The following is a 27,723-nucleotide window of genomic DNA, read 5'->3' on the forward strand; positions in this document are numbered from 1 at the left end:
AGATCCCCAACCGTCATTCCCCATAGCTACTTCTCATTACAGTAATTACGATCTTTTTCAGTTCCCACTCCTCTCTCTAATCGTCTGAAATATCTCCGACGCAACGGAAATGGCCTCCGAAACAGAGTCCCCTGTTTCTCACCCCTCAAGAATTTCAGGAAACATGGATTTCTCTGATTTCCCACCCTTCATCCTGGGCTTCACAAACGCCGAGTTAGGTGATCGGCTCATCCTCCTAAGCCCATTGACAGGAGGCGTGTTCGTAGTAGAAGCTGGCACTGGCAGTGATAGATCGTCTTCCTCGAGCTTGGATTCTCTACTGGCGGGCATACTTGGTAAAGATGGTCTGCCGCCGGCTTCGAAGGCTTCCATTGAGGCCCTGCGGAGCGTGGAGATTGGTGAAGAAGAAGAAGAAGAAGGTGAGTGTGCGATTTGCTTGGAGGAGTGGGGGGTTGGTGAGACGGTGAAGGAGATGCCGTGCCGGCATAGATTTCACAAGGAGTGTATAGAGAAGTGGTTAGGGATTCATGGGTCTTGCCCTGTTTGTAGACATAAAATGCCTGAAGAAGATAAGGTGAAGCAGAAGAGTGAGAGTAGGGTTTGGTTGGGTTTTACTGTTGATGGTATAAGTCAATTTTTTTCAAATGAAGCTGAAGCTTAGAAACGAGTTCTTAAGAATTTATTCTGGGTTTTTGGAAAGAACTGAAAATTACGTGTGAATAGAGACAAAAAATTGTACCTTCTATGAGTTTTAATCCTGAACATTCAAAATTTATCTTTTCATATTGCTATCAAAGAGCTTGCAATGCTATATGAAATTATGAACAACAATATGATGCAGCTGAATCAAAACCAAATTTGTGGATTGTTGATCATGTTAGATATAGTCGCATCAAAATTTGAACTTTTGGTGACATCCGTTGATCTTGCTCGAATGATTAATGATTTTGACTTGATAAATATATACATTACACCCAAGCAGTGATTCTGACCGGATCTAGTCACATCAAATCTCTCTTTCCTGTCCATGATCTTTTGATATGAATACTGTGCAAATGTTTGAGTGACTTGAACTCGCGGGGAGCCCAAATCAGATTCCAGAACCCTAATCAATTGAGGAAACATTTTTTCTGATGTCTAAATCACAGTTCAAGTAGCAAGGTTACTTCAATTTCTTGCGTCTTCCTGCCTTTTCTTCTCTGCTTAATAAGTCCAAGAGTTGGTATGCGATAATTGTTCCTTTCCTGCAAAAATTCTTCAATATTTATCACTTTCATGTTTTATTTTCATTGTCTTCAGATTCTTTTAGTAACAGCTGGTATCCACTCACTGCATATTCTCTGCCAAGAGCAATGTCAGATAATGGAGGAATGGAGGATTAGCATGTTGAATTATCAAGAAAATGATTACAATTTCTGTCTTCATGGTAAAATTATTTACTTTCAGCCTCCTTTGTTTTCACTGCTTGTCTTGAGCCTTTAGTTACAGTTTTATTCTTGAAATTTTTGTTGATTTTGTCCTTCTGTTCCTTCATTTGTCTGAGCTACATTGGCCTTTATTGGGGTTCAGAATCATGCATTTTTTTTCCTTTCAAAAATGCTATAAAAGAATGGGATTCCAAGCTAATTTGATGAGTTGGAATATGGCATCTGAAGAAAAGAATACATTCCCAATAACTAAGTACTTATATTCTTGCCCCGCGGGACTAGCTCAGTTGGTTCGACCGATTAACCTAAAGTCTTGCTTCAGTGTCAGTATGGGGTGGAACCTGGGAGCTTAGGATTAGTCTGGCGTAAACTTAATGTATATAAAAAAAGTACTTATATTCCTCTGATGAAGTTTGCCATATCTGATTATTCTAAAGACAAACAGAATTTTGAGGTTTGTGTCAGAGAACCTTTTAATTAACAGTTTTGTTAAGTGTTCATTGTCCTCTGAGGAATCTGAATGTTCTGATGTTGACAGGTATGAGCACATTCTTTGAATTCAAGTACATGCTTTTTGTAATAAGCCTTGGGGAAAATGCTCTTTGGCTATTCATTCACATATCAATACACACATAATTTTATAAACAACATTACTAACTATAGGAACTATGAAAGCATCTCTCAATAGATCGGGTTTCCATAAACTAATTATACCCATCTCCCTTGCAGTTTAAGTATCAAAGTCATCAACACACTCGCTATTCAAATCGATATTTTCCAAGAACCCAAACTTTTTCAACTTTTCATCATTAATACTGGCCTGGAATCTTTTATCAGATGGTTTTTCAACACAATTGTCAAAGGAAATTATACTTCGGCTTCTTTTCCTTCCACTAGGGTCATCTTTCGATCCGTTTTGCTGGCCTGGATGCATTTCCATTAGTGAAAGTTCAACTGAATTCTCTTTCCTCTCATCGTTTTCTTTGTTTTCATGCCTTTCTTGTGTATCTTCCTTCCTTCCCGAGCTCTCAGATGATGTGAGGGAGCTGTCAAGTGAACATCCAATGCCCGTTCTCAGTTGTTCTCTGCAGTTTGAAATTGATCCTCCGATTTCTGTCAATACTGACAATGAAGAGCTAGGGCACCCCGTATCTACCATTGATACTAGTTGGGAGAGTTCGGCTTTTGCAAGTTCTGCATGAGCTGAAGGACCGTATCTTCCAAGTGTTTCCTGTGCCTTCTTCAAAACAGACTGGAGATACTTTCCTTGAGCTTCGATTCTCAGCTGGAGATGTCTCTGCACCTGAAAGGTACATGGATTTTAGTATAACTATTCTCTGATCAATACTAAGCCAGGATCATATGTTTCTGCGAGTTTTACCTTAATTTGTTCATGTAGTTTCCTCTGCACTTCCATTTGCATCTGTAATGCTTGAGCTACCTGCATGCTTCTGAAATAGCAGAATACTTTATCAACAAAGGCCTTTCCTCGCTTTAATTCAATCAGAATATATGTGAAATAGTAAAAGATATCGCTAACGATCTTACTCATTCATCTGATTTTGAGCTCCATCTGAATGTATCTGGCTTTCCTGACTCTGAGACTGTTTGTAATCTGCATCAAAGTAAAGCCATTTCAATAAAATCCCTCGTTCTTTTGAGTCTTCCTTCCAATATCACCCAATTGTGCAAACTCGAAGATTTCTTACCTTCATCTTTGTTGTCATCATGGTACGACTGCAATTCTTGGCTTTTCGCTAATCGAAATTTCTGCAACAAAAGAGCACTCATTAGTTCATTTCTTTCTTTCACAAGATTTACTAGTAAACAAAAGTTTGATCTTTGGTGGAAAAGAAGCAATGCCTGCAAATGGCTCTTGAGATGATACAGAGTAAGGCCGTGAATGTTCATCAGTCTCATCAATGATTTCGGGGTTGCCTCTGCATGATGTACACTACTGTTAGAGTTTCCGATGAATAATCAATGAATGTTTGATTGCAGGATATGATAAGAAGAGCGAAATACTCACTCTCGGCACCTCCAAGCTGAGCGACTGCATCAATGAATCGCTGGTGAAGCTCCGGAGTCCATTTCAGTCTCGGCTTTGGATCACTGGATAAAACCAGGTTAGTGTCCTTATTTTGCAGATCCTGAAGAGCCATTTCTGATATGATGATGATGAGAATGGTAAATTAACTCTGGCATGAAACATATATATATTAGAAAGGGTAAATGAGCAGAGAGAGAGAGTGAGAGAGAGAGAGAGATGGTAGGTTGATATTTTCAGGTCTTCTGCCTTAAAATGTGGCAGCTGTATTTCTTATATAATTTGAAGTGGTTAGGCTGTCTAAGGTTGTTCTCACACCATATCTGGAAACATAGGCCTAGTTATGTTGGGAGGGGAATATATTCCATGACTTTTGGCCCCTAGCTTCCTAATTTCTTCTATTTCCCATTTCATATCAAACCTTTAATTTCTTTTTTCTTTTCTAAATTTCTGTTTTCAACCATTTTTCTCCTTTCTTCTTTGCTTGCAAGGGGTGTAGAGAATCTCCTATGTCACCAAAAACCAAAGAAAAGCAACACCCTTCTACTCAATTCAATTCTCATCAAAAGGAGAGCAACCCGAGAAAATATATGGCTCGGTTTTATCTCAATCACCGCTTTAATCTTACTTTTAGAATAGACAAGATGACCAGGTCAGACTGTTGATTTGATAACCACAAAGTTACAAGTTTGACAGTCTCATGAGACTGGTCTATTGGTCTTTTTATAAACCGGTCAGTTATGGACAACCTAGTCAATGAATTAATAACATAGGACTTCTTCCTCCGCTGTTCCATGCTTGATTCCCTGCTAAATTAGGCAGTCCCACCCACCATGATCGATAATGGGAACAACTTTTCAAAAACTATAAGAAATGATGGTGGTGACGTGCTAATGGATAATTATTTTTAATTTTAGAGGTTGAAAGAAAGGGATAACCAAACAAGACTTTCTTTAGTACGTTTTCCCCTCTCCTTCCCATTACTTTTCCTTTGTGGAGATTGGCAGATTCTTTTTGTTTTTTTGTAGGGTCGAAGGAATCAAAGAATCTATCTATAGATTTAAAGACAAAGTTGCCGTATTTACGTTATCAAGAAGTTCTGTATGGGGAGATAAGACTTTTAAGAGCGTAGAAAATCAAACATTTCATAACTAGTATACGTAGCTGGCTATCATTAATTCATTATTCGTACATATTCCTGTTCTTTCTTCTGTTTTTTCATGCTATCATCGGATAGAATTAAAGTATATTCCTCTACCATACTATACTATGTAATACGTGTGAAGATGGGGTTACAATTTAGAACAAATGTATTTTATAACGACAAACACTAACAAGAAATCCTATACCCTTAGTTGTCTGTTTTCATATTTTGTTTGATAATAATTCAGATTATTGGACTAATGATAGCCAGTGTTGCAAAAATTCCGCCAAGGCACTGCCCAGCTGCCTAACATATCACCATAATCGGTGGTCTAGGTGGCTGGCTAGGCGGCCAACTAAGTTGCCTAGGCCTCTTAGGCACCGACTAGGTCGCCTAGTCAGCTGATTAGCTATTGTTCCCTTCTTTATTAAATGGGTTATTGCACCCAAAACGATATCCTTTTGAACAAAATAATCTTAAATTATTAAGTTAATATTTAATATTTTAGTATTAACTATAACTAAAAAATTTTAAATAATTTTTTTTAAAAAAAAATAAAAAATACATGGGTGCCTAGACGTTATGATGGATGACAATTGACAAATAATGTATTAAAGTGGAGTCTGTCGTTCTCTAGTTGATCAAGTAATAGTTCCATCTGAATTATTAACTTAATGTTAGATTCTTAAAATTAGGAGAAATATTAATGAATGGACCTGGTGATTGACATGTAGGAGACTTAATTGATAATGTGTGATTCAATCTTCAAATGGTTATTAAATTAAAGCATTCTTTTTTCTTTCTTTTTTTTTTTTTGAAAACAAATTAAAGCATTCTAATGAGAGGTTATATATATATATATATATAGTATGATGAATTGCACTTATAAAAGTGGATGCATTGTTTATTTCTTGTTAGCTGAAAGGTGAAGAAAGGAATATAGTCATATATGATCACCTCATTTTTCTTATAGTAAAGCTGAAGCCATTGACCACTTCTCTTAAGAATATATGTATATTTGCATAAATGAGTTGGTGGTGGGGTTGGCTTTGGAGTGGATATATGGGATGTGTGTCATTTGTAATATCAATTGATGGGTAACAAATTGTGTTAGCGAGTAGTGAATTATGTTAGTTGGCTTGACCAATCAATAGTTATGATGTGCAACCGAATGCACCATGCATGGTGCATACGATGCAAAACGATGTTGTTTTGATTAAAAACGCGCGTTCCACTTTAAAAAAATAAAATTCAGGTTCGATTCTCGGCAATAACATTATTGTGGATATATAGTTATGAATTTCTGGATATATAGTTATGAATTTATGGATATTTAGTTCATTCATTGTAGATATTTACTTCATTCATTCACTGTGGGTATATAGTTATGAATTTATGGATATATAGTTATGAATTTCTGAATATATAGTTATGAATTTATGGATATTTAGTTCATTCATTGTGGATATTTAGTTCATTCATTTACTGTGGATATATAATTATGAATTTATGGATATATAAAAATGTTATTGCCAGGAATCGAACCTGATTTCTTTTTTAAGTGGGACGCGCGTTTTTTTAACCAAAACGACGTCGTTTTTGCATCTGTATGCACCATGCATGGTGCATACGGATGCACAGCATAATTTGCGCCAATTAATAGTATTAGACTATTAGTGGTATGTAGGGATATAAATTTCAATTTAGTCTGCGGATATTCATCCGAATCTATTCTATATTGATTGAATTTTTTAAGTGATAGTGGGTGGTATTATAATTAATGGTAATTATTATTCTTTTGGTAAAATAATTGATGGTTATTATGTCATGGACTTTAATACACAACATATTGTGGATCATATATAGTATGGTGCGCGAGTTGATTTGATATTTGCAGGAAACACTAATTGTATAAAAGAAAAAGGAAAAAAGATGAGTTGTCTAATATATTGGCATGCTATGCGGTACATATATCATATTTACTATCTAAAGAAATAAAAAATAAGAAAAAATGACATTTTTTCCTCTGAGTTATATGTTTATAACACTTTTTTCCTCTGAGTTATTTATGCATCCACATTTGTCCTCCTCAGTTATGTTAAAAATGGTGGGTTTTCTCCCTTTTATTGTTAATTAAATAGATACTTTTACCTTTAAAAATAAGTATTTTATTTTTTTTCTCTAACAAATTATTACTTATATGTAAGGACGAGTACGGTTCGATTCGAATCTAACTGGACATTGTAACAATCGAACCGAAACAGTAGGGACGATTTTGGTTACGATTCAAAATTGAAATAAAATAAAATAAATGTTGAATTTAGACTATTTTAAAAATAAGAAATATAATTTACAAAAATAAATAAATAAATAAATTTTGAATCGGAGGTTTAAAATTGAAATTGAAACCGAATCGATTTATCTTTTACCAATAGCGGGTTTGATCATTTTCACATTTATTCTAATTCTATATATAAGTAGATATGACTGTGGTTTGGTTCTGGTTCACGGTTATGGAAAATGATAAATCAGAACAGGAACTTTTTAGGAAGGCTCCAGTTTTAATTTGAACTGCCAGTTCAAAATTTATTTATTTATTTATTTTTATAAATTCTATCTTATTTTTAAAATAGTCTAAATTCAATAATTATTTTATTTTATTTTATTTTTTTCGGTTCTGAATCGTAACCAAAATCGTCCCTACTATTTCGATTCGGTACTGAACCGTGGTCATCCATACGTACAAGTAATAATTTATTGGAGAAGAAAAATAAATAAAATATTTAATTTAAGGATAAAAATGTCAATCTAACATAAAATGGGGAAAACTCGCCACTTTTAACATAACTGAGAGAACAAATGTGAATACATGAATAACTCAGGGAGAAAAAAGTACTATAAACATAGAAAAAAGTGTCATTTTTCTTTTTTTTTTTTTTTTTTTTCAAAAAAGAACGTATCTTATTTGGAAAACAAGTTTAACTTACTATCCAGCTTGGAGGAGTGAAGAAATTATTGTTTGCCTTCATAAGAGAGTAAAGAAAGGAAAATATTACATGTATTCCCAAGATCACAAATCTTTGATATAAATACTTTTTTTGGGATGCACATGATGAAAATATTCCATTATTTCTTATCACATCATAGAGTAAAAATGAGGGAATAGAATTTGAAAATACATGTAGTAAAACTCGTAAAGAAAAAGGGCACATGAGGAGCAAGAAATGGTGAAAGTCTGTACTGTTAGATGATAAGGTGAGTCTAAGGTTTTCTTGGGGTTTGCGGCCACAAAGGTGCAGTGTTACGTTGTTGGATCGTAGGAATCAAACTCCAATGATTCACAATGTCCATCCGACCATCCACATCATATATATATATATATATTTTTTTATAATTATTATTATATATATAAATATAGAATGGATAAACTCTAATAAACCGTATGCCGAAGTGATTGTATAGCTTTGTGTGCTTCTCTTTTACGTTACTGTACTGTGATTCCTTTTGGTCATAAGTAGAAAGAAAAAGAAATTTTGAGGTGATTGAACTGAACCAACTTTTGTCTTTAAACTCAGCTGCAGTACTACTTGCTTTAATAATATATATACTCCACTATAAATCTCAAAAAATATTGTTATCCAATATCCAGCAAGCTAGGTTCGGTTCATCCATTATATATCTATGTCATTCGGACACTCATTGATAGGGATTGGAGCTATAGGATTAGTCATATCTATCGGGATGCCGATTTATATGTTGAGTCACTGGCAACATACAAGAACTATGAGCATATAGACATTCGTGTCTTATTTGATAACGGATTATATTAGAGTGACAATGTCACATACATATATTTTTTCGTCTAGGCCATCTCTCCTATTCAACATGTTGTTTCCAGATTTTCAAGAAAATAATAGGACAACACCTTTAATTTAATTTGTTTGAATTAATATAATGATTAAAAATGTCTGGAACAGTAAGGGGCATGATATGGTGTAAGGAAACCTCAAGAAACTGGAAATTGTATGTGGCTTGGATCAATGGATGAACTACTTTTAAGTCCACTCTTCTAATTTATGGGCCTAAGGAAATGTCTTAATCCTATAAAGACTAATGATCTTAAAGCACCTTATTGCTTTCCTTAAAGTTTCCAATGATAATGAGCACAAGCATGATTATGGCTCTATGGACTATATATATGGTGATGGGGCACTTTCTAGCTGGTGTTACATTTTATCCCTACAAATTAAATTAACACAAAATGACAAATTTATTTAATCCTTAGTTATATTGAAATAGCTTGTTTAATTCTTGAGTTATTCGTGAAATACTAGTTTACTTGAGGTGTGGTGCAACCGATTCAATAGAACTTGTAACTTTCGAGTTGTCACATGATTGAATCCCGGTGATAGAGAGGTATTGAAAAAATATAGAACAAATATTACTGCCGAGATAGATATTATTTAAGTATATAATTCACATCAAAATAAATGTAAAAAAAAAATTAACTGTAAAAAAAGGAATGGAAAGAAATAAATTAAAAGATGGGTGTTGGATCTTGAGAGTGAAGTATCATTGCAGTATGTTTCTATGCAATTAAGGCAATTGAATCTTGAGGAAGAAAATTTTGAGGATAAGTTAAGGGGTGGTTTGTCAAAAAAGAAAAGAGATTTCAAGAAAAAAGAGGAAGAAAGAAAAGAAAAAGTTTGGATTGATGTGCCCAATAATTTGTTGCTAGGTTGTGCATAACGTAACTCAAGAATTAAGATAATCCATCATCATTATTATTATTATTATTATTGAAAATCAAATGGAGAACTTTCAGTAAATGTTTAATACAATCCATTATTATTATTATTATTATTATTATTATTATTATTTAATAAAATATTCTAAAATTAACAATATTAGAATAACTAAGTACGACTTTCGTGTGTTTAATTCTTAACTTGTGTCCACTATCTACCCATATGCGTTTTATCTACCTGTCTAGATAACGACGTAACGTACTTCTCTAGTTGTTGACTTGTCCTCGTTTGAAGTGGATTGCAACTAATATGTAAGACCTATGCTCCACCTTAGTAATTTATCCAATAATAGGTTAATGATATTAGAACATTAAGCTAACCAAATATCATAATCCCAATAGAAATAATATTAAGCAACTTTCAAATTATAATATTTATGTTAGTTCTTCTTTAGCAGGTATGAACAAAATGAATCAAGTTTGGCTGAAATGCTAGGAAGGTGGTGGTGGTGCAATTCAATGTTCCCTAGCCCAACTTTCTTAACATTATTATGGATCAATTCCTAATCCAACCATTTTATGCCAAACCTGCTTTGTATATACTAGCTAGAGATCGATTTAGAATATAATTTTTTTTTCCTGAAAATATGAAAATTTGTGGTTGAAGATCAGAGAAGGTTTTGATGAGTTAGAAATGAATATTTGTGAAAAGTGAGATTAGAGATTCCACAAAGAAAAGCTATAAGTTAGAAAAATTAACAAAAATTGATATTTTAAAGGGTCATTTTGAAGTTCTAATTAATTTGAGTAGAGTTCACTTATCATTTGGTTCGATTCCTATTCTCCTAATTGAAATGATGAACTTGATATATTAAAGGTTTAAAATGAGTAATGTGTGAATGAGAAATTGATTTTCAAAATGTAGTCATTGAGAAATTAAAATGAAGTTCGAGAAGGCTTTTAGTAGTCTTTTTTCACTTTGGAAAAGCACCTAAGTTTGCACTAAAGTTTGAATTGGGTAGAATATATAGATGTTATCGTTTTACCAGTTTTGGGAATTATATTAAAGTTCGATTTTTAAAATCAATTTTGAATACCATGAATGCTAATAGATTTCATATTATCCTATAAATACCTTGTGTTGGACAAAATATTTTAAACTGCTAAAAATTCATAATTTTTCCCCTCTAAAATTTTGCGAACACTTCTATCAAATTTGAAGCTTGTGCGCTGAAAATGGTATATTTGGGTGCTCAAATATATAGTTTGGTAATGCACTATTGTATCTTGAGAAATTAATCAACGCTTCAATATTCTTATCACCAGTGAGATGAAGCGAATCAATTTTAAGAAAAGTGTGAGTTACACACGTCTTAAACTATTCGTGTTATAACGGTGACTGGAATCTTGGGAATACATTATTTGGAATTAAATTGAATAGGCATGGATACCACCTCACATAAGCAACCTAGTTTGAATCAAAAGAGAGTATAAAGGAAAAAAAGTAATGGTGATCAAAGGTAGTATTTTCCATTTCAAGTGGCAGACACCTCAGATCCACTTCCTCCACTTAATTCCATTATTCATATGCCTTTCCATCTTTGTGGAGAACTCAGGTGGATGGATGGCCTGTTTGCTTTTAAACCTGGGAAATATTTTTTCTAGATTTTCCACCACAATATCCTAGATGCTCACATCAACCCCTCTCTTTCTACTTTTCCCCCCTTTTCTTTTTTCATTTTCAACACACAACACATATCAATAATCTGCACCCTAGCTAGCTTAAATCATCAAAGGGATTCTTCTTCTTTAATTACTACTTAATTAATTAATGAGAGTCAATATAATGTGACACACACTAATATAATTCCAAGCAATTCTACTCTGTATAGGGTTTGAGTCGGTCAGCTATGGACAACCTAGGCTGTTTTGTCTAGTTGCGAAGATTTTTAAGAAAAAAGAGGAGGACATGAATGAGTTGAGGCACTACTGATCGAATTGAAGGCAGTAGAAATAATGAAGTTTGGGAAGTTTTTACCATGTAGATGCAATGTTGTGACAGCATTTTAAGGAGATAAGGTAAGAAAATGCAGAAATTGCCTGCCATTTACCTTTGTCCGCAGATGAGGTAATAATACTCTTCCTAGCTTCTCCCACTTAACTTCTAGGCTTCATCGGTGTGAAAAATGATTATACTTCAATTCAAGAGATGTGTCTTAAAAGTTTATAAATTCTTAAAAGTGTTTATATACTGGTGTGTAACGTAACTGCCAAAGTAATAAAACTATTAATATTTTAGATTAGTCGATCAGTTGAACTGTGTCCGATAACAACTCCATATATGTTCTATCTCTATTGGTGGCATTGTACTGCAAGTTTTGGGTTTTCACCCAGCTAGGTTTCCAATTCATTAAACATATGAATGAATGAAATGAGTGGGATTTCCCCACTATAACTACTGAAGCATGACAAGAATTGAAATTCCACGTGCAAAGATCATGTTGGCTGTTGTTGCCAACTTGCCAACATGCATAATGTTGTCATACATACGCTCTATTTTCTTTACAATCTCTAAGGTAGGTTGTGCTGATTTATTTGTTCATGGATACAACCTTGTAACAGATTGATACCACTTACGATCTCAAATCTATTATATTGGCTAAAGATTAATATTAGATTATTAGTAAAGTTTAACTCTGTACAAGAATTCCCTAGTAGATAAGATAAATTGTGGGATATGCATCTACTGTTATTAACAAAATAAAATTTATAAACTTATAGATAAGGTAAATAAGTAAATTATAGGATATGCATTTAGGTGTTTAATTTTTTTTTGTTTGAGTAATACTATTGACTCTATTATAAGGTAGTATCTATTCTATATTTTTTCCAACTAAGTACAGCACAAAGAATCAATATTTTACCACCGACGTTCAATCTTGTAACCTTCCCTCAAGAAAAACCACAAAAGTGTCATCTAAACATAAAGTGTTTAGCTTAGTGTTTAAAATTTAAAAACTTATTTTTAGTTAGTTAACCGGAGTATAATTACGGTTTATGGTAAAAAGCCATTGATGGTGACATAATATGGCAAACCTCATATTGCGCACTTTCACCTTGAAAATGTCACTTCAAGTGCCCTCCTCCTTCCTCACCATAATACATCCATGTCTTTTTTTTTAAAAAAAAAATAAATAAAAATTATTAATTCATTTTCTTCTTCTAGGCCTCATTTGCACCTTTTTTTTCTCTCTTTAATACAAGTCCACGAATCCTGAATTCACTACTATTCTTAGCTTCCCCCTTTTAGCATTATGCTACCAACTCCAACATTTGGTCCCCTCCTTAACTCATGTGATCCACCGTTAGGTATATATACTTCCATTTTATGACCAAGTAAAAAGTGAATCAAAAATTCTTAAGGTTTATGTTACATTTTTCATATTTGATCGTATCTATCCCATTGACATTCCGTCTTTCTATATATATTTAATAATATAATATTTTATTCATATTTATTATTATTATATATTCTTAAGATTTATGCTAACTTATTTTCTTTTCTAGTACAGGTGTTTTTTTTTTTTTTTTTGGAAAACTTTTCTAGTACAGGTTAATTATCACAATTGAACTCTTTTCTGGTCAAAGTTCATGAAATTGACTCAACCATTCTTCTAATCCTTGTGTTCAATTTTCTTTTTCTTTGTATTATATATATGCATGAAAATTAAATTAAATATTAATTTAATGGCAATAAGAGATGTGGCAGGACATCACCGGCTGGTAGGTTAACGACATGGATGTTCTGTGTTTTTAGAGCATGAGAACAGGGGAGGCTCTTTTTTTTTTTTTTTTTTTTTTTTTTTTTCCTGGGGTGGATGTGAGTGCTGAGGTGGCAAGGCTTACAGTCGCAGGAATTTGTGCCCACGTGGACCCAGACCCACGTGCACGAATTTTAAAATGTTGAGTTGTTTGTGTGTGAAATTTCTCATTATTCAAAAAAAAAAAAAAAAAGTTGAGTTATTTACAATCCAACATTCCAACGTTTTATATTGAGGCTCTATGCCTTTTAACATAAGAGAAAAAATAATTTTGAGTATTTGTAACGTAATTGAGTTTTCCCATATAATATGTATTATTTACTCGGAGGAATAAAGTGTTTGGTACTCATACGAGAGTGTGTAATAGTTTTAAATCAAAATATCACAAACACTTGTTGCTACTATTTTTATGGGTGTTTCAAATTAGTTAATTAATATTAGGAAAAATCACAATTTTGATCCTTCAATTGTTTTTCAACTGTAAATGTAGTTCTTAGTTTTCAATATTGACTAATTTGATCATCAAATTGTCTAAAATTTTGTCACTTAAATCCTTTCGATTGACTAAAATGGTGATTTTCCCATTTTAAAATTTCGTCAATTTGATCCTCATAAAATTTAATTGACAAAATTTTAAACAATTCGATAATCAAATTAGTTAAAATTGAAAACTAAAAGCTGCATTAACAGTTGTGAAACAATTAAAAGATCAAAATGATGATTTTCCATTAATATTATATAGTATAGTCATTCATTTGAGAAAAAGTAATTTAAAATTTTTTTTTTAAAAAAAAGGAGTGATTAGTTGTTGAACAATGGGTTATGAGTTTTACATTATGGAAATAGCAATGCAATATGCACTTAACGAAATCTTGTTAGCAGTAAATTGTTAGTATATATGAACAAACAAACTAGTTATGATGGGGTTTTCAAAAACTAGTTATGATGGGATAAGAGCATCTGCACTAGAGATATTAGATGGTTATATCATTTTTTGCTATCTTATTTAACTAATATATAAATTTTACAGTATTACCGTAAAATATTTGACAAATTTAAAGGTCAAGCATCGTGTGCTTATATGACATTTCTGTGACTCTCCTCTGCGTGTGGTGTATACTATCTTGTAATAGAGTGAATAGTACTCAAAAAATAAAACAAGGAAATTGAATGCACAATAATGCATCCAATGAGCACTATGCCTTTCACGTGCCATGGTGTTTAGAGCATCCCCATCAATGACTATTGGGGTGGTTTTGAGGAGGCAATGCTTAGGGCATCCCCGTCAATGCATTTTAAGTAGGTTTTTTAATGAGACCAAGCTTAGGTGAAGGAGAGAGAAAAAAAATGATCTCCATGCAAAGCATTGATTTTTATCATAATTGTGGGACCCACCAAGAAAAACAGCCTTTCTCGCTGCAATCAGGTGAAGCGCAACCCAGCTTCCAGCTGGACGCGTTAATGAAGTTTTTTTTTGTTTTTTTTCTTTTTTTCATATTTATTTTGTTTTTTTTTTCTTTTTCTTTTTCTCTTCACTTGCATCTTCTCTTCTCTAGTCACACCTGCAAAAACTTCTCAAAATTTACAACTATTAGAGATGCTCTTATGTGAATGCGAGAGGGGAGGAGAGAGGAGCTAGGTTCCTAGCAAAAGATCTTGTTTTTTGTCTCCAAAGTGGGACTCACCTAAATAAAACTAAAAATAAAAAGTTGCCCCATTTGCCGCGTGATGCTCACAGAATACAACTATCCGTTGGGCGCATTAATCTACTATTCTTTTTTTTTTTTTTCCCCTTATTCTCTTCTCTCTCATATTTTTTTTTTCATAGTCATACCTGCAAAAACTCCTCAAAAACTATAACTAAGGGAGATGCTCTTAGAAAGTGAGGAAAATATAATATAATGTTATGATATAATCTTAATTGGCTTAGCAACAGATAGGGCAGGGCCAAATGCGTGCACAAGGAATCTGTCTATTTTGGGCATAATCCCTACACTGTCGTCGCCGGGATTCAAACTTTGGTCTCTACTTTCAAATACTGCATACTGAACCATTGAGCTAAGTTCGTGCGGGCATGATATGATATATGCCCTGTTTGGTAAAATAGTTAGCTTATCAGCCAATTTTGACTTATTTGACCACTATTAATTGTTTGACTTGGTTAAAAATCATTATAAGTGTTTGATTAATTAGCTTTTTGTAACTCTAAAATTTTAAATTTCAAAAAGCTGGTCAAAATAACTTTTTCAATTAGGTTTTTGAGAAAAAATTATACTAAACAGCTATCAGCTAACCGCTAATTTACTAAACATCTTACTGCAATCAAATAATCCCTCTAATTAACCCAATCAGTTTAGTTATATCCTCTAATTAACCCAATCAACTTAGTTATATCCTCTAATTAACAGAATCAACTAACACTCATTTACCAAATAGGGCATTAATCTCAATCATGGAATTGAACATGTTTAAATAGGTGGAAAGTTGTGGGCAAGATAATGAGGAACATGTTAATTTAGTGGAAATTAATTGTAATCTAATATGAAGTATTTATAGTTGAAGATAATGTGGATAGTGAAAAAAAGTGGGGGGATGCTGACATGGACAAAAAGTAAACTGGAAAATATGGCACAACACACTTTAGCAAGTTGTTGGTGGAGTTGGGGGAATCAAAAAACTGCCCCAAACCCAAAGAAAGATCTCTTTGCCACAAAGAAATTTGTGGCTGAAATTTCATTCCCCTGCTGACGTGTCCACCCACAAACATCCCTTCCTTCTCCCCTTCTTAGTCTTCACGCTTGACACCAAAAATCTACAGCTCCCCCAGGATTCACACACGAATCAAATCGCCAACCCCCTCCATTTTTATTTTATCTGTCATTTTTTTAATATTAAAAAAACATAGAACAAGAAAAAAAGAAAAGATCAGACAATTTCCTTTGTGTTGTGTTGTGAGAAGAACTGAAACAAGGCACAAAAAGCCAACCGGCTTGCCGGAATGTCGACGGAAGTTAAAGATCCGGCGATCAAGCTGTTCGGAAAGACGATTTGTCTGCTTCGCCATGACACCCTCTCCTGTTCTATTGCGGCTGATCAACCTGCCAAGCGCAGCCGCTCCTCGATCACGACAGCTTCGCATGACTACAAGGTATTCTATATTTCTACTCTCCAACCTTAAAAAAACAAAAACAAAAACAAACGATACTTGGTATTCCAGTGTGTCAGACATGCCATTTTCTGAAATTCAGGATGACGTTAAATTGGGCAAAGTGTACTCTGTTCAGAAAGTTCCTTTTGTATACTTTTACTCTCTAGCGGTTTTGTTCAAATTTTTACTCTTTTTTTTTTTTGGTTTTCTAAAATTCAATTATAGGTTAATTTCGAGAAATAAAATTTAGGTTAAAGTTCTTGAAGTCCGTGAAAAACTAGTTATACTGAAAGTAAAAGAAAATTCAAGGTTATTATGTTATTTGTTTAAAGACAGTTAAATATTAACATAACTTTTGTGAATATTCGGCTTTGAATACGAATTATGAATATTTTATTAAGTGTCCAGATTAGAGACAATAAAAATAATTTGTACTTCAACTTTTTAAAAATAATTTGTCTACAAAAATGGTATTCAACTTAGAGCATAGTTGAGAATAGTGCACAAATTAAATGTGTTCATTTTCCTGATGGAGATGGACAAATGGTAATTTGTTATTTTACTTGTGGGACGATAGCATCATTGTTACATTTTATAAGAATTATGCGATCATGTTATAAGCTAATATGATAAAATTAAATAGATAGGTGTGCGAATTTAAATTGAATTGGCAGTGATTTCATCCTTTATATGTAAGTGTTGCTTTTGTGTTAAATCTGGATATAATCGATCATGTTTTTGGCTTCAAATCCATATGCGAATGAATAGTTTAAGATCGATGATGATTAAATGAATGATTTTGGAATGATCAGAACACATCCGGCGAAGTTTCAGAGAGTAAACAGGACGATGAATGTAGGAATCTGAGTGGCGAAGATTCTGTCGGAGCAGAAACGACGTCGTCGCGTATGAGCGATGACGACAAGGCGGCACAGAATCCGGAGAAACAAACACAATGTGCAGCGAAGAAGGACGATGAAAGCGAGACAAGTGATTCGCAGGAACAGAAGAACCTTAAAAAGCCCGACAAAATACTGCCATGTCCGCGGTGTAATAGCAAGGACACCAAGTTCTGTTACTACAACAACTACAACGTCAACCAGCCGCGTCACTTCTGCAAAAACTGTCAGAGATACTGGACCGCCGGAGGATCCATGAGGAACGTGCCGGTGGGTTCCGGCCGCCGCAAGAACAAAGCTTCGGCCTCTAATTTCCGTCACATAATGGTTTCGGACGCCCTCCACGCCGCCCAGTTTGACGTGAAACCAAACGGAACTGTCCTCGCGTTTGGCTCCGACAACAGGGCAGTTAATGAATCTGTTATGAATCTCGTCGAGAAATCCCACCAAAGAATTCCGGCCTGGAATGCTACTCATCAATGGAGGTCTCCGGTACAACCTCCGATGGCGTTGTACGGCGTGTTGGCCCCCTGGAGCGGGCGGTGGATCTCCCCTGATCAATCAACTCCAACTTCTCTTAAAATGGAGGATGAAAAAGAAGCGGTGAAGAGCTCAATCTGGTCTACATTCAAGGCGTTTAACTCAAAGGATGGTGAGAGAGAGAGAGACAGAAACCATTCTCTGGTTCTGCAAGCAAACCCAGCAGCCCTGTCTCGCTCCCTCAACTTCCAAGAGAGAACATAAGATACACCATCTCGATCTCATCCATCTGGAATTACCAGCTTCGATCTTGTTCATGTTTATAGTATGCATCAACATTAATAGATTATATGTATTAATGCCACTGTGTTTGGTACATAACATATATATGTTATCCATTTATAATAGGTGATATATATACATATATATATATATATATATATATATATAGAAATAAGAGAGATTGATTGTTCAACGTAACTCGCCAAAGGAAAAACGTTTTTGTAGTCTGCAAATGTAAATTCCTCTTTAAAATATTCCTTCCACTCATAAAAAGCTGAATTCAAGATTATTATTATTTTTTTTTGGGACAAACCATGTCATTCATTACTTGGTTAAGATCTGATAATAGAGAATAACAAATAAATGGAGGTGGGTTAGGAGACCACTCCAAGCTATCAAGTGTTGGGAATTTAGAAGGAAAATGTCATAGTAGAACTATGTTAATATAGGCCGGTTCAAAACAAGGAAGAAGGAAATGAAATTTTGCAGTGTATGCATCACTGCCTTAAAAGCTATTTTCAAAGACTGTGTTGTCTTACAACTCGATACGCTTCCTATCGTAACATAAATAAACTGAAATTAACTAGCACAATTAACACGCAAGTAGAACCTGACTAACTCAGTGCTCCAACGGAGGAGAGGAGAAGAAGAGAAAAATGCAAAGAATGAATTGGTGTTATGAGCAAAATGGGAGAATGTATATATAGTCTCAAATATAACCGTCCGTCACATTCCAGCCACAAATGTAACGCAAGAAACGGGACAAACATAGGGAGTATGTATTTTCATTTAGTTTAATGTAAATTCATAATGTTCATAAAAATAAAACTTAATGCACGTAAACATTATGGAGTATATTGTAGACACATCATGTTCAACCTAATCTATTGAGTGTATTCTCTAATCCAATATTATGAAATAAAATATTTTATTGTTGCAAATAGAAAGAAATGAATTTTTTTAAAGAATAAAAAGTTTTGAAATTATATTTTCATCACAGAGATACCAACTAAAGTAAGTAATAAAATATTTGTGTTACATTTACTTAAATCCTTTAACTTTTATTACTCTAATTTTTCTTCCTTCAAACTCTACTTTCAAATTAGAAAAATACACAAATAAACTATTTATTTATAAAAAAAAATATTTCTAAAAAGTATGAAAATATTTTCACATATGGCGAGTTTGGTTCACACTAAAATCACCCCTGGGTTGAAACTTGAAAGGGTATGGGGTTCAGTCGGGTCAGCTTCAAAGCCGTACATGTGCGCCGAGTTTGGCGCCAAGAGAAGAAAGTGTTAGTTATTATTAAGAAACTCAAACGGTACCGGAATTTTCCCCCAATTCTGCCGGAGTACAAACCCCGCCGTATCTCTTCTCAACCTCACATTCCGGTTCCCACCGCCCCCGCTTCCGTTATTCAGATTGAATTTCCTTCTCTTAATTCCTCGCAATTTTGTCGAATCGGTAACGGAAAAAGGCCGTCCTGGAAGTCAATTCGGCCGCCTTAGTAACGACTATTCTGTCGTCATCCTCATATCGGTACGATACAGATACCTAATTCTATCTCCACATGCCGCTCGTCGGACGGTCATCTGATTATTTCTGTATTACTTTCATTTGGTTCTTCGTGAGCACAGTTTCCTATATATTTTTTAAATTATTGAAATTCCTTGTGATAAGAAAATCATAATTCTATCTTCACATTTAGCTATACTTTCATAACATTTTGAGCATGTTGTACATTGTACTTTAGGCTAGCTTCATTTTGTATTCAAAAATATAGTCTTCTGTAAGATCAAAGGCCCCTTTCGATATCTAGTCTTCTTTAAAATGGAAGAAGTTCACAAATTTGATTGAAGAATTGGAAACTGAGATTATACTTATGTTCTTCAGTTCATTTTTAGTAACACAAATACCGAAGCATTCATTATTGGTTGTCTACTTTCGCTGTTCTTAGGTGACCTCAAAACATTTTATCTTCGTATTAGAAGAACTTAAGCTTAGGAGCTTGCGAGGTAGAGCTTTGCAGAGGACATCAGTTCTTTGTTCAACAGAGCTGGTAAGCAATGATAATTTGGGCAAAACAATTCTGTGAGAATCACAACCTAATTTCTAAAATTTTGTTTTGAAATTCTTCTCTCTTTTTCTCTTATGTTTTAGGTGTCCTCAACATATATCAATCCCATTAAAAGTTCAACAAGCTTACGGCTTGTAAATGCCTGTGATTTTCAATTTGAAAGAGCATTGTAACAAGGGAAAGGTGATCTAGCATCTTCCTAATTTTTTACTACTAGTATGTTTTGTTCAATTATAATCTTTTGACAAAATAAACCAATGTGTGTGGCAATGGAAATGCAGAATGGGACAGAACCGGTTACCGTTAAAGAGACTGACTAGTGTCAACCGTAGGATAGCCTACTCGAGACGAAAGAAGGGTCTGATGAAGAAAGCTAGAGAGTTGTCTGTCTTGTGTGGTGTTGAAGTGGTTCTTGTCACATTTTCACCTGGTGGTAAACCGTAAACCTACTGTATTCATTACAGAGAATAGGTATGCATTTATACTTAATTCACTTGAGCCTAAAATTTCATTTTCTTAACCTGTATTGAATTTTGAGGGATAAAGAAAATTTGATGGTTATGCGATAATTTTTTTTTTTCTTGTAATGAAGATTGTGCCTTCATTTAAGTGAAGGAGTTCTATCCAATTTGTGAGTTGTACTTGTGAAAATTTATGCAGAGCTCATTAAAATTCATAATTATGTTTGGATACTAGACAAAAAGCATGGACACCATAAGTGAAATTGGGTTAGCAATTGGAATATAGAAGTCCAAGAAAAGTAACATGCACTATTGATCAATATTTGGGTTTACAGAATTGAAGGAATCGGGCTTCTTATTTATCTGTGATTGCTACATTCATAAAATAGCTTTCTTTGGTGTTATTATAATCCCAAAACTAGTTTTCCCTTCATGCAGTTCCATCGAAGATGTGATTGAGAAGTTTGCACAACTGAAGCCAGAAGAAAGGGCAAAAGAGTATAGTATATATACCTTCTGCTTTTAAAAACTTTTTACGTTTGTGCTTGTTTTAGAATGCTAAAATCCCAGTGGTATAAGAATTAAACTCTTTGCTTGATTGTTGCAGGAAACTGGAGTGCCTTTAAGTAAGCCAACTTTCTTCCCCACTTTTATTCTAATTTAGAACTCGGCTGCTGGTACCTATCTCTTTCATATACTATAGGTGGTGAAGAAAGCTTGCAAAAAGTTTGATCACCATGTAGACATCAGGGAACTTTTTTATCCAGGGTACATGTCATTTCTTTTGATACTGTTTTTTCTTTAAGCAAGGAAGTGTGATGGAGTAGTTTGTTTCTAATGCTAAAAATTGTTTGCCTTAATTCTATTTACAGGGATCTTTCAGATGAGGTATGCACTCTAGCAAATTATCAAAACCTTATTGTGAAACATTATATTTGCTCCAATTTACACTAATGTCATTTTGTGACCTACACATTTTCTGATGTTCTTTATGCAGGATTTGACATCTCTGGCTGATTCGGTGAGAACTCGACTTTCTGACACCCAAAACAGATTCAGGTAACTTTAGCATCTAATCCTTGCAAATTTTAAGTTCTCATTAGGTATAAGCTAATCAACTTTGCTATATAGCTTTATTTCCATATAAGTTTACAACTTTTTGGTGATCTCTGAAATATCTTTACCTGATACATCTGAATCTGTAGCCATTGGATGAACATAGACAAGATCAGTAATACTGATCAACTTGAGAAAATGGAGGAATCATTAATCAACTCACTCCAAGACATTCAGAGACATAAGGTACTCTCTATTTATCCACTTCAATCATTTAAAAATAGTACAGAATTATACTATAATATTTCTGGTTTAAACATGGCATCCTAGAATTAGATTTAAGGTTTTTTTTTTTTTTTTTTTTTTCTTTCTAAAACAAACATAATCATTAACTGCAAATTAACAAAATGGTCTTCTTGCTCAACAACTGAAAATGCAACGCAGTGATGAGGTAAAGAGACACATGATTGGTGGATTATTTTTCTCTTGATATTTACACTACATCAATCAGTCATCGCTCTATCCCATTTTATTTGTTTGTTTGTTTATTTTAACTAGTCTTGTTTGCAGTTGCAACATGTGACAGATTTACCAATTGGTATGGGTACAAGTCAAGTGCTCCAGCCTTCTTCATGGTATTAATCAAAACATCGACTTCGACAAGTACCTAAATTTAACCCAAGGGTGAGGAACTACGTTTATCGTTTGGTGTATTTCTAAGAATACATTATTCAGGCTCTATACATCTTCCATTACTAAGCTAGGCACAATGCCAGAGCCTTGCATCCTACGCCTTACCTTCTTTAGTTTCTTTGATACATTCTACCACTTAGCTATCACAGATGTATTGTCTCCAGGCTTCCAGAGTGTTCATTCGAGAGCTATACAAATCTTTTTTGCTTTGATGAAGAAGTGGAGGTGACAAGACCCGGTGGAGAAGATAGATCTAATCCACTTCTGGACTATGAGCACATGCAATCTGAATTCACTTTTGAAGTTGAACCAACAGATCCTTTGGATGTGTTGGAGAACAATTTTGACAACAGCATTCTGAACGTCTTCAGTGTGGTTCTTACCGTATGAATCCTAGTTGGAACTCGAGTACATCAGAACATCATGGTACTGGAGTGTGTCCCAGTATCTATCCTAGTTGGGAATCTACTTCAGGAACTTATAGCTCCACACTCTTTGATGATCAACTTTATTTTCCGTTAAGTTTCCATAGCATTTTCTTGAATCTTGATGTCCTATACACGCTGCATATATTCATTAAGAAGTTGAGTTCTTCCTGCAGTTCCAATTGGCCGAAGAAAATGTGGTTAGTTGCTTCCAGTACCTGTCTCCAGGAACAACAGAATTCCCTAGTATTGATGTTACAGACAAAACTGTCCAACTTGCAAGGTAGACACGGTTCTAAAAATTGTCTTAATTGTGAATATAGAGTTCAAAAATTATGAATACAAAATTCTATATTTATGAATATAGAGTCTGTAATTGTGAATATAGAGTCTGTAATTGTGAATATAGAGTTCAATAATTGTGAATATGAAGTTCAAAAATTATAAACATAGAACTTTATAATTATGAACATAAAGTTCAGTAATTATGAACATAGAATCGTGTCCATCTTCCACACCATAACAGTTGATCAAAATATTGCAGGGCTTAATAGGCCAACAAAAGTGTTGGGCCATTTTGCTCAATTGTCCAGATTTCAATCTAGTCTAGTCTAGATGACATGAGAACTGAGGCCCTCCATTCTTAGTGGGCCTTCACACCATAGTCTTTTCATTTGACAACTGTATGTCAGTACGCGGTTCTTTTTGTAGCAACCCATAAAGACAAACGAAATATCTTTTTAAGATTCTCAATAAAATTTGTTGCAATCCCCCAAGGAAAAGTGGAAAACGACAACAACCTTAATTCATTTATTACGTTTTTCTTCCAAGTCAAGGAAAATATATATTATACATTATATGAGCAATTCACAATATAAATATTTGCAAATTATATAACAATAGAGTAGTATTATATACTCCGCATTTTATTATTTTTTTGTTATTGCAATAGGCTAGGTTTTCAAGAAAAAAAAAATACCATTTTCTAGTAAATTCTGTGACAATGACAGGACGGAAGAAGAGCGAGATTTGCGGCTGGAAATCACGTTTGCGAAGTCCAAAGTTACTTCGTAGAGGATTTACTGTTTTCTTTGTCGGTTGAACAGCAAATACTTGACTTGTTTATACGAGATTCCATTTTTAAATTATAAATCATATTATCTCGGGAAAATGATACCGAATGGTTCCTTATACGCAGTAAGTAAAGGTCTAGCTTTTGTGATTCATGTTTAGTTAAATTACCATGATTTATATTCTCCAAAATGCTCTGTTGGGCCGGAGTGTAAGAGATTGTTAGGGTTGGGGTTCAACCTTTTGGAAGAATGATACGAGTATTTTTTTCTTTGAGTTATATAATTATACGGAGTAATATTTTTGTCTTTGAATTTTTCATGTATCTATATTAACTCCCTCAATTATTTTAAAAAAGATAATTTTTTGATATTTTTATTAAATAGATATTTTTATTTTTAAAATAAGTATTTCATTTCTTTATATTTTTCAATAAATTATTATTATTTATATATAGAATCATAATACATGCAAAAAAGAGCAGACACCATTTTGTAACTATTATAATTATAATTTTAAGTAATGCTAGTAAAACGAGCACGGTTCAATTCGAAATGACCCGAAAGCAAAATTGTAAGAATAGTTCTGATTACGATTCAAAAATGAAACCTAAATATTCCAGTTTCAGTTTATTAAAATAAGAAATTAGAACCGTCTCGGGTCCGGTTCCAAACCGAGAATTTTTTATTTTTTATTTTTAAAATAGAAAATAGAATTATCATTTTCAAATCAGATATAAAATAGAAAATAGAATTCAAATCAGATCTATCGATTTATCATTTTTAAAAATCGCGAACATGGGTGGATCTAGAAATTAAGTATTTATAAGTTAACTATACATATACAAGGGCCATATACAATATATATAAAGGGGATGAGGGGTGGGGGCAACTATCCCCATTGTGGATCCGCCAATGATGTACCATTAATATTAATTTTATAATTAATTAACATTAATTTTTGAAATACTCATGATTCTTTACATAGTATCGATTTTATACTTTCTCAAATATTTTCAGCACAAAAAAATCTAAACCCCACCACCGGAGTTCGAACCTATGACCATCTATTTGGATGGGTAACTAAAATGCCTTCACACTACACACTAGTTGGCATTGCTAGTATTAACTTAATATTATAATTATAATAATATTTATAAATGTTGTTTACTCTTTTTTGCATTTATTATGATTCTCACATATAAACAATAATTTGTTGAAAAAAATAAACAAAATACTTATTTTAATGGTAAAAATGTCTATTTAATAGAAAATGTGAAAAATCGCGAGTTTTAAAATAAATGAGATGACTAATGTCAATGGGATAAATCTAAGCACATTGTGCTCACATGGCATGTAGTGACCTCTTACATATGAGAGGTCATGAGACCGAACCTCAGTGGAGGCATTGTTGACTCTTTGTGTTTCAATAGATTGAGAAAGTATGTTTGAACAAATACTACAATGTAATAGAGTGAGTAGCATTCAAAAAAAAAAATAAGGGTCAAATAAGCTATCAAACTATAGGTCAAAAATCAATTAGACCCTTGAACTAAAAAATGCTTTAATTAAACTCTAAAATTAAATTAATTAAAATTGTGCAATTAACATATTCAACAGGTAACGAGTTAATTTGTTTACATAATTTAAAAATAAAAAGTTGTCGAGAAGCCTGCCGGCTTCTTCGTCCTTTCTGTAAGTATAGAACGACAAGTCATGATTACTTCGTTCAAATCGAAGCTAGCGGCTAGCTTCTCCATCTGACCTGATGGAGAAGTCAACGTGTTTCTCTGTCCAGATCGGATGAAGAAACCCGCAAGCTACATCGTCCATGTCGAACTAAACGGCTCCGTCCAGTTCAACATGAACGAAGAAGCCATTGCAGCTGCGGCAATGGCACCTCAATTTTATAACATTAATTTACACTCTCATTGCCATTCGTCACTTGCAAATCACTTTCGTATTTTACTGATTTTATTTTTCAAAATGAATGGTGAAAATCTTCTAGTCTAGCAAGAACTCTGATCTTGTGTAATAAAAAATCTCAGTTATGTTCTTACCATCACGGAGACAAGAAAACAACATTCAACAAATGGGGAACAAGACAGTTAGCGTATTGAAATTGCTGAACAAAAGGAGTACTACAAACATACATTATACATAGCTCTGCTGGCTCCTGTTTTCAAACTCAACACTTGTAGCAATATAATGCAATGGCAGAAATTAATGTTATAAAATTGAGGAGGTGCCATTGTCCCTCCATTTCCACAATTGCCCACACCGCCATCTCACCCATCCACCCTCAATTGTTCTACCATGACCATTGACCAAGGTTCCCTGGTATTGTTTTTTTTTTTTTTTGAAGTAACCATTACGGTTGTATTAATGAATCATCGAAGTAATAGGGGAGGGATAACATTCCAGTACATCCATAACAATTGTATTAATGAATCATCGAAGGTTCCCTGGTATTGTTTGCTTCATCCAAAACTACATTCAAATTAAAAAAAAAATTGCATCGTCCCCGAGTTATAATCAAGTTATGGTCGTATAAGTATTTGAGTTTAGTTCCTTAGTTATGAACAAAGTAGCGATTTTGATCCCTAGTGGTTTGGTTCCTAACGTTAATATTCCGTCTGCAACTTATGAAAAACTTTTTAAAAAAAATATTAATAATAGAAAGGTAAAATAGGAATTAAATTATAATCTCTTTTTTATGTTGAAACCCACAGCGCAATAGTCATCTTTTCTTCTTATACCTACAATCAAAGGTATTTTTCTTTCCCAAGCTTTGAAATCTAAAATTCGTCCACTTCCAAGCTATGAAATTCACAGTAAGTTGTTTCTCTATTTTATATGTTTAAATAAATAATCAATATTCTCCGTATTGATGAACTAATTTAGCTATTAATTATAGGATGTCATCTCTTAGTTGTGGTACTTCATCTTTCTCTGTATTTGGAGATAATTTTCGATGCAGATGTGATGATTTATTACACATCAAAATGTCATGGAGTTATGATAATCGAGGGAAAAAAACCAAACATGTATATGTTATTGAGCAAATTTTTGTATTTGTCAAAAAATTATAATCTAAGTTGTTTTTTTTTTTAATTATTATTTTTATATATAGAATTGAAATATTGAAATTTGATTTTTTTTTTTTAAAACCGTGAGTAGAGTTTCTTCGCTAATTACAGAAGGAACTTAGGGCTTTTGTCGATTTAGGGGAAATAATTTAGGCTAAGTTTACAAGTTTTATTAAGGAATTTACTTCTTTACCCCTAGAATTATCTTTGTCAACACATTACTAGCGTCAAGGACCAAACTCACCACTTCTCTCATAACTGAGGGACTAAAAATGGATATAATAATAAAATAGGGATGGAGTCGTCACTACGGTTATAACTCAGGAGCCAAACTCACCATTTCCCCTTCAAATTATGTATTTATAATTAATATCTTATGTACCTTCAATTAATAAATTGTATATTCATTACAGAATATTTTTTTTGAAAGTAAGCAAACGTATGTATTATTTATTACGAAGTATATTTTACCTATTATGTATCTTTAATTCTTTTACAAATATAAAATTTATTATTTTAAAATATATAATTTAAATATCATTTTAAATCCACAATGTAAAGTGAGCTTTAGTCCATAGTATAATTTGTCTATCTACCATCTTCTCTATTTAATTTTTAAAAAAAAAAATCATAATACGGCATTTTATATAGATAAATACTCCGTAAAAAAAATAAAATAAAAGATGAAGAAGAAGAAAATGTATTGTACTTCCTCAAAAAAAAAAAAAAATGTATTGTATCGAGAAAAGTAAAGGGCACATATTTAAGAGGAAGTTTGACTAGTCATTGTCAGGCTTTAGGGCACGGGATTGCATGCGACGTTGTTGCAGCTGCCAAATGCCAATTCAATTTAA

At 33.4% G+C, this 27,723-nt stretch overlaps 3 protein-coding genes and 2 long non-coding RNA genes across 10 annotated transcripts; 4 read left to right on the forward strand and 1 right to left on the reverse strand.

The window, feature by feature from the left end:
* LOC109161699 (E3 ubiquitin-protein ligase RING1-like) lies at nucleotides 1-27,723 on the forward strand. Its single transcript, XM_019310188.1, has 3 exons — nucleotides 1-597; nucleotides 15,660-15,669; nucleotides 27,670-27,723. Exons 1-3 carry the CDS (start codon nucleotides 110-112, stop codon nucleotides 27,721-27,723), a joined length of 552 nt encoding a protein of 183 aa, XP_019165733.1. The 5' UTR covers nucleotides 1-109.
* LOC109162044 lies at nucleotides 1,160-4,878 on the forward strand. Of its 2 annotated transcripts, none has more exons than XR_002051008.1 (3): nucleotides 1,160-1,426; nucleotides 3,429-3,553; nucleotides 4,503-4,878. It is a non-coding gene; the product is annotated as an uncharacterized LOC109162044 (long non-coding RNA). The 2 variants fall into 2 exon arrangements; XR_002051007.1 differs by lacking the exon at nucleotides 1,160-1,426 and adding an exon at nucleotides 2,650-2,737.
* LOC109162039 (myb family transcription factor PHL8-like) lies at nucleotides 1,980-4,480 on the reverse strand. Its single transcript, XM_019310684.1, has 6 exons — nucleotides 3,457-4,480; nucleotides 3,291-3,367; nucleotides 3,137-3,197; nucleotides 2,976-3,042; nucleotides 2,809-2,878; nucleotides 1,980-2,730 (listed from the first exon to the last, which is right to left on the reverse strand). The coding sequence occupies exons 1-6, from the start codon at nucleotides 3,587-3,589 to the stop codon at nucleotides 2,158-2,160; spliced, it is 981 nt and encodes a 326-aa protein (XP_019166229.1). The 5' UTR covers nucleotides 3,590-4,480; the 3' UTR covers nucleotides 1,980-2,157.
* LOC109162041 (cyclic dof factor 3) lies at nucleotides 15,854-18,130 on the forward strand. The gene is made up of 2 exons (XM_019310685.1): nucleotides 15,854-16,334; nucleotides 17,147-18,130. The coding sequence occupies exons 1-2, from the start codon at nucleotides 16,185-16,187 to the stop codon at nucleotides 17,975-17,977; spliced, it is 981 nt and encodes a 326-aa protein (XP_019166230.1). The 5' UTR covers nucleotides 15,854-16,184; the 3' UTR covers nucleotides 17,978-18,130.
* On the forward strand, nucleotides 19,220-22,802 carry LOC109162043. 5 transcript variants are annotated; one of them, XR_002051003.1, is made up of 12 exons: nucleotides 19,220-19,537; nucleotides 19,956-20,057; nucleotides 20,159-20,258; nucleotides 20,357-20,546; nucleotides 20,975-21,034; nucleotides 21,144-21,162; nucleotides 21,240-21,304; nucleotides 21,409-21,424; nucleotides 21,534-21,595; nucleotides 21,742-21,838; nucleotides 22,163-22,276; nucleotides 22,435-22,802. It is a non-coding gene; the product is annotated as an uncharacterized LOC109162043 (long non-coding RNA). The 5 variants fall into 5 exon arrangements; XR_002051006.1 differs by having other exon boundaries at nucleotides 19,220-20,057; nucleotides 20,975-21,039; XR_002051004.1 differs by having other exon boundaries at nucleotides 19,220-20,057; nucleotides 22,426-22,802.

Source organism: Ipomoea nil, unplaced genomic scaffold (assembly GCF_001879475.1).
Source record: "Ipomoea nil cultivar Tokyo-kokei standard unplaced genomic scaffold, Asagao_1.1 scaffold2926, whole genome shotgun sequence".
NCBI lineage: Eukaryota > Viridiplantae > Streptophyta > Magnoliopsida > Solanales > Convolvulaceae > Ipomoea > Ipomoea nil.

Bases quoted from the DNA above. Each gene is read 5' to 3' on its own strand.
- LOC109162039 (XM_019310684.1), bottom strand. From the start codon at position 3,589: ATGGCTCTTCAGGATCTGCAAAATAAGGACACTAACCTGGTTTTATCC. The intron at 3,368-3,456 runs GTGAGTATTTCG...TACATCATGCAG, and splicing joins TCAGCTTGGAGGTGCCGAGA to AGGCAACCCCGAAATCATTG. The intron at 2,731-2,808 runs GTAAAACTCGCA...TGTACCTTTCAG, and splicing joins AACTACATGAACAAATTAAG to GTGCAGAGACATCTCCAGCT.
- LOC109162041 (XM_019310685.1), top strand. From the start codon at position 16,185: ATGTCGACGGAAGTTAAAGATCCGGCGATCAAGCTGTTCGGAAAGACG. The intron at 16,335-17,146 runs GTATTCTATATT...TGGAATGATCAG, and splicing joins CAGCTTCGCATGACTACAAG to AACACATCCGGCGAAGTTTC.
- LOC109161699 (XM_019310188.1), top strand. From the start codon at position 110: ATGGCCTCCGAAACAGAGTCCCCTGTTTCTCACCCCTCAAGAATTTCA.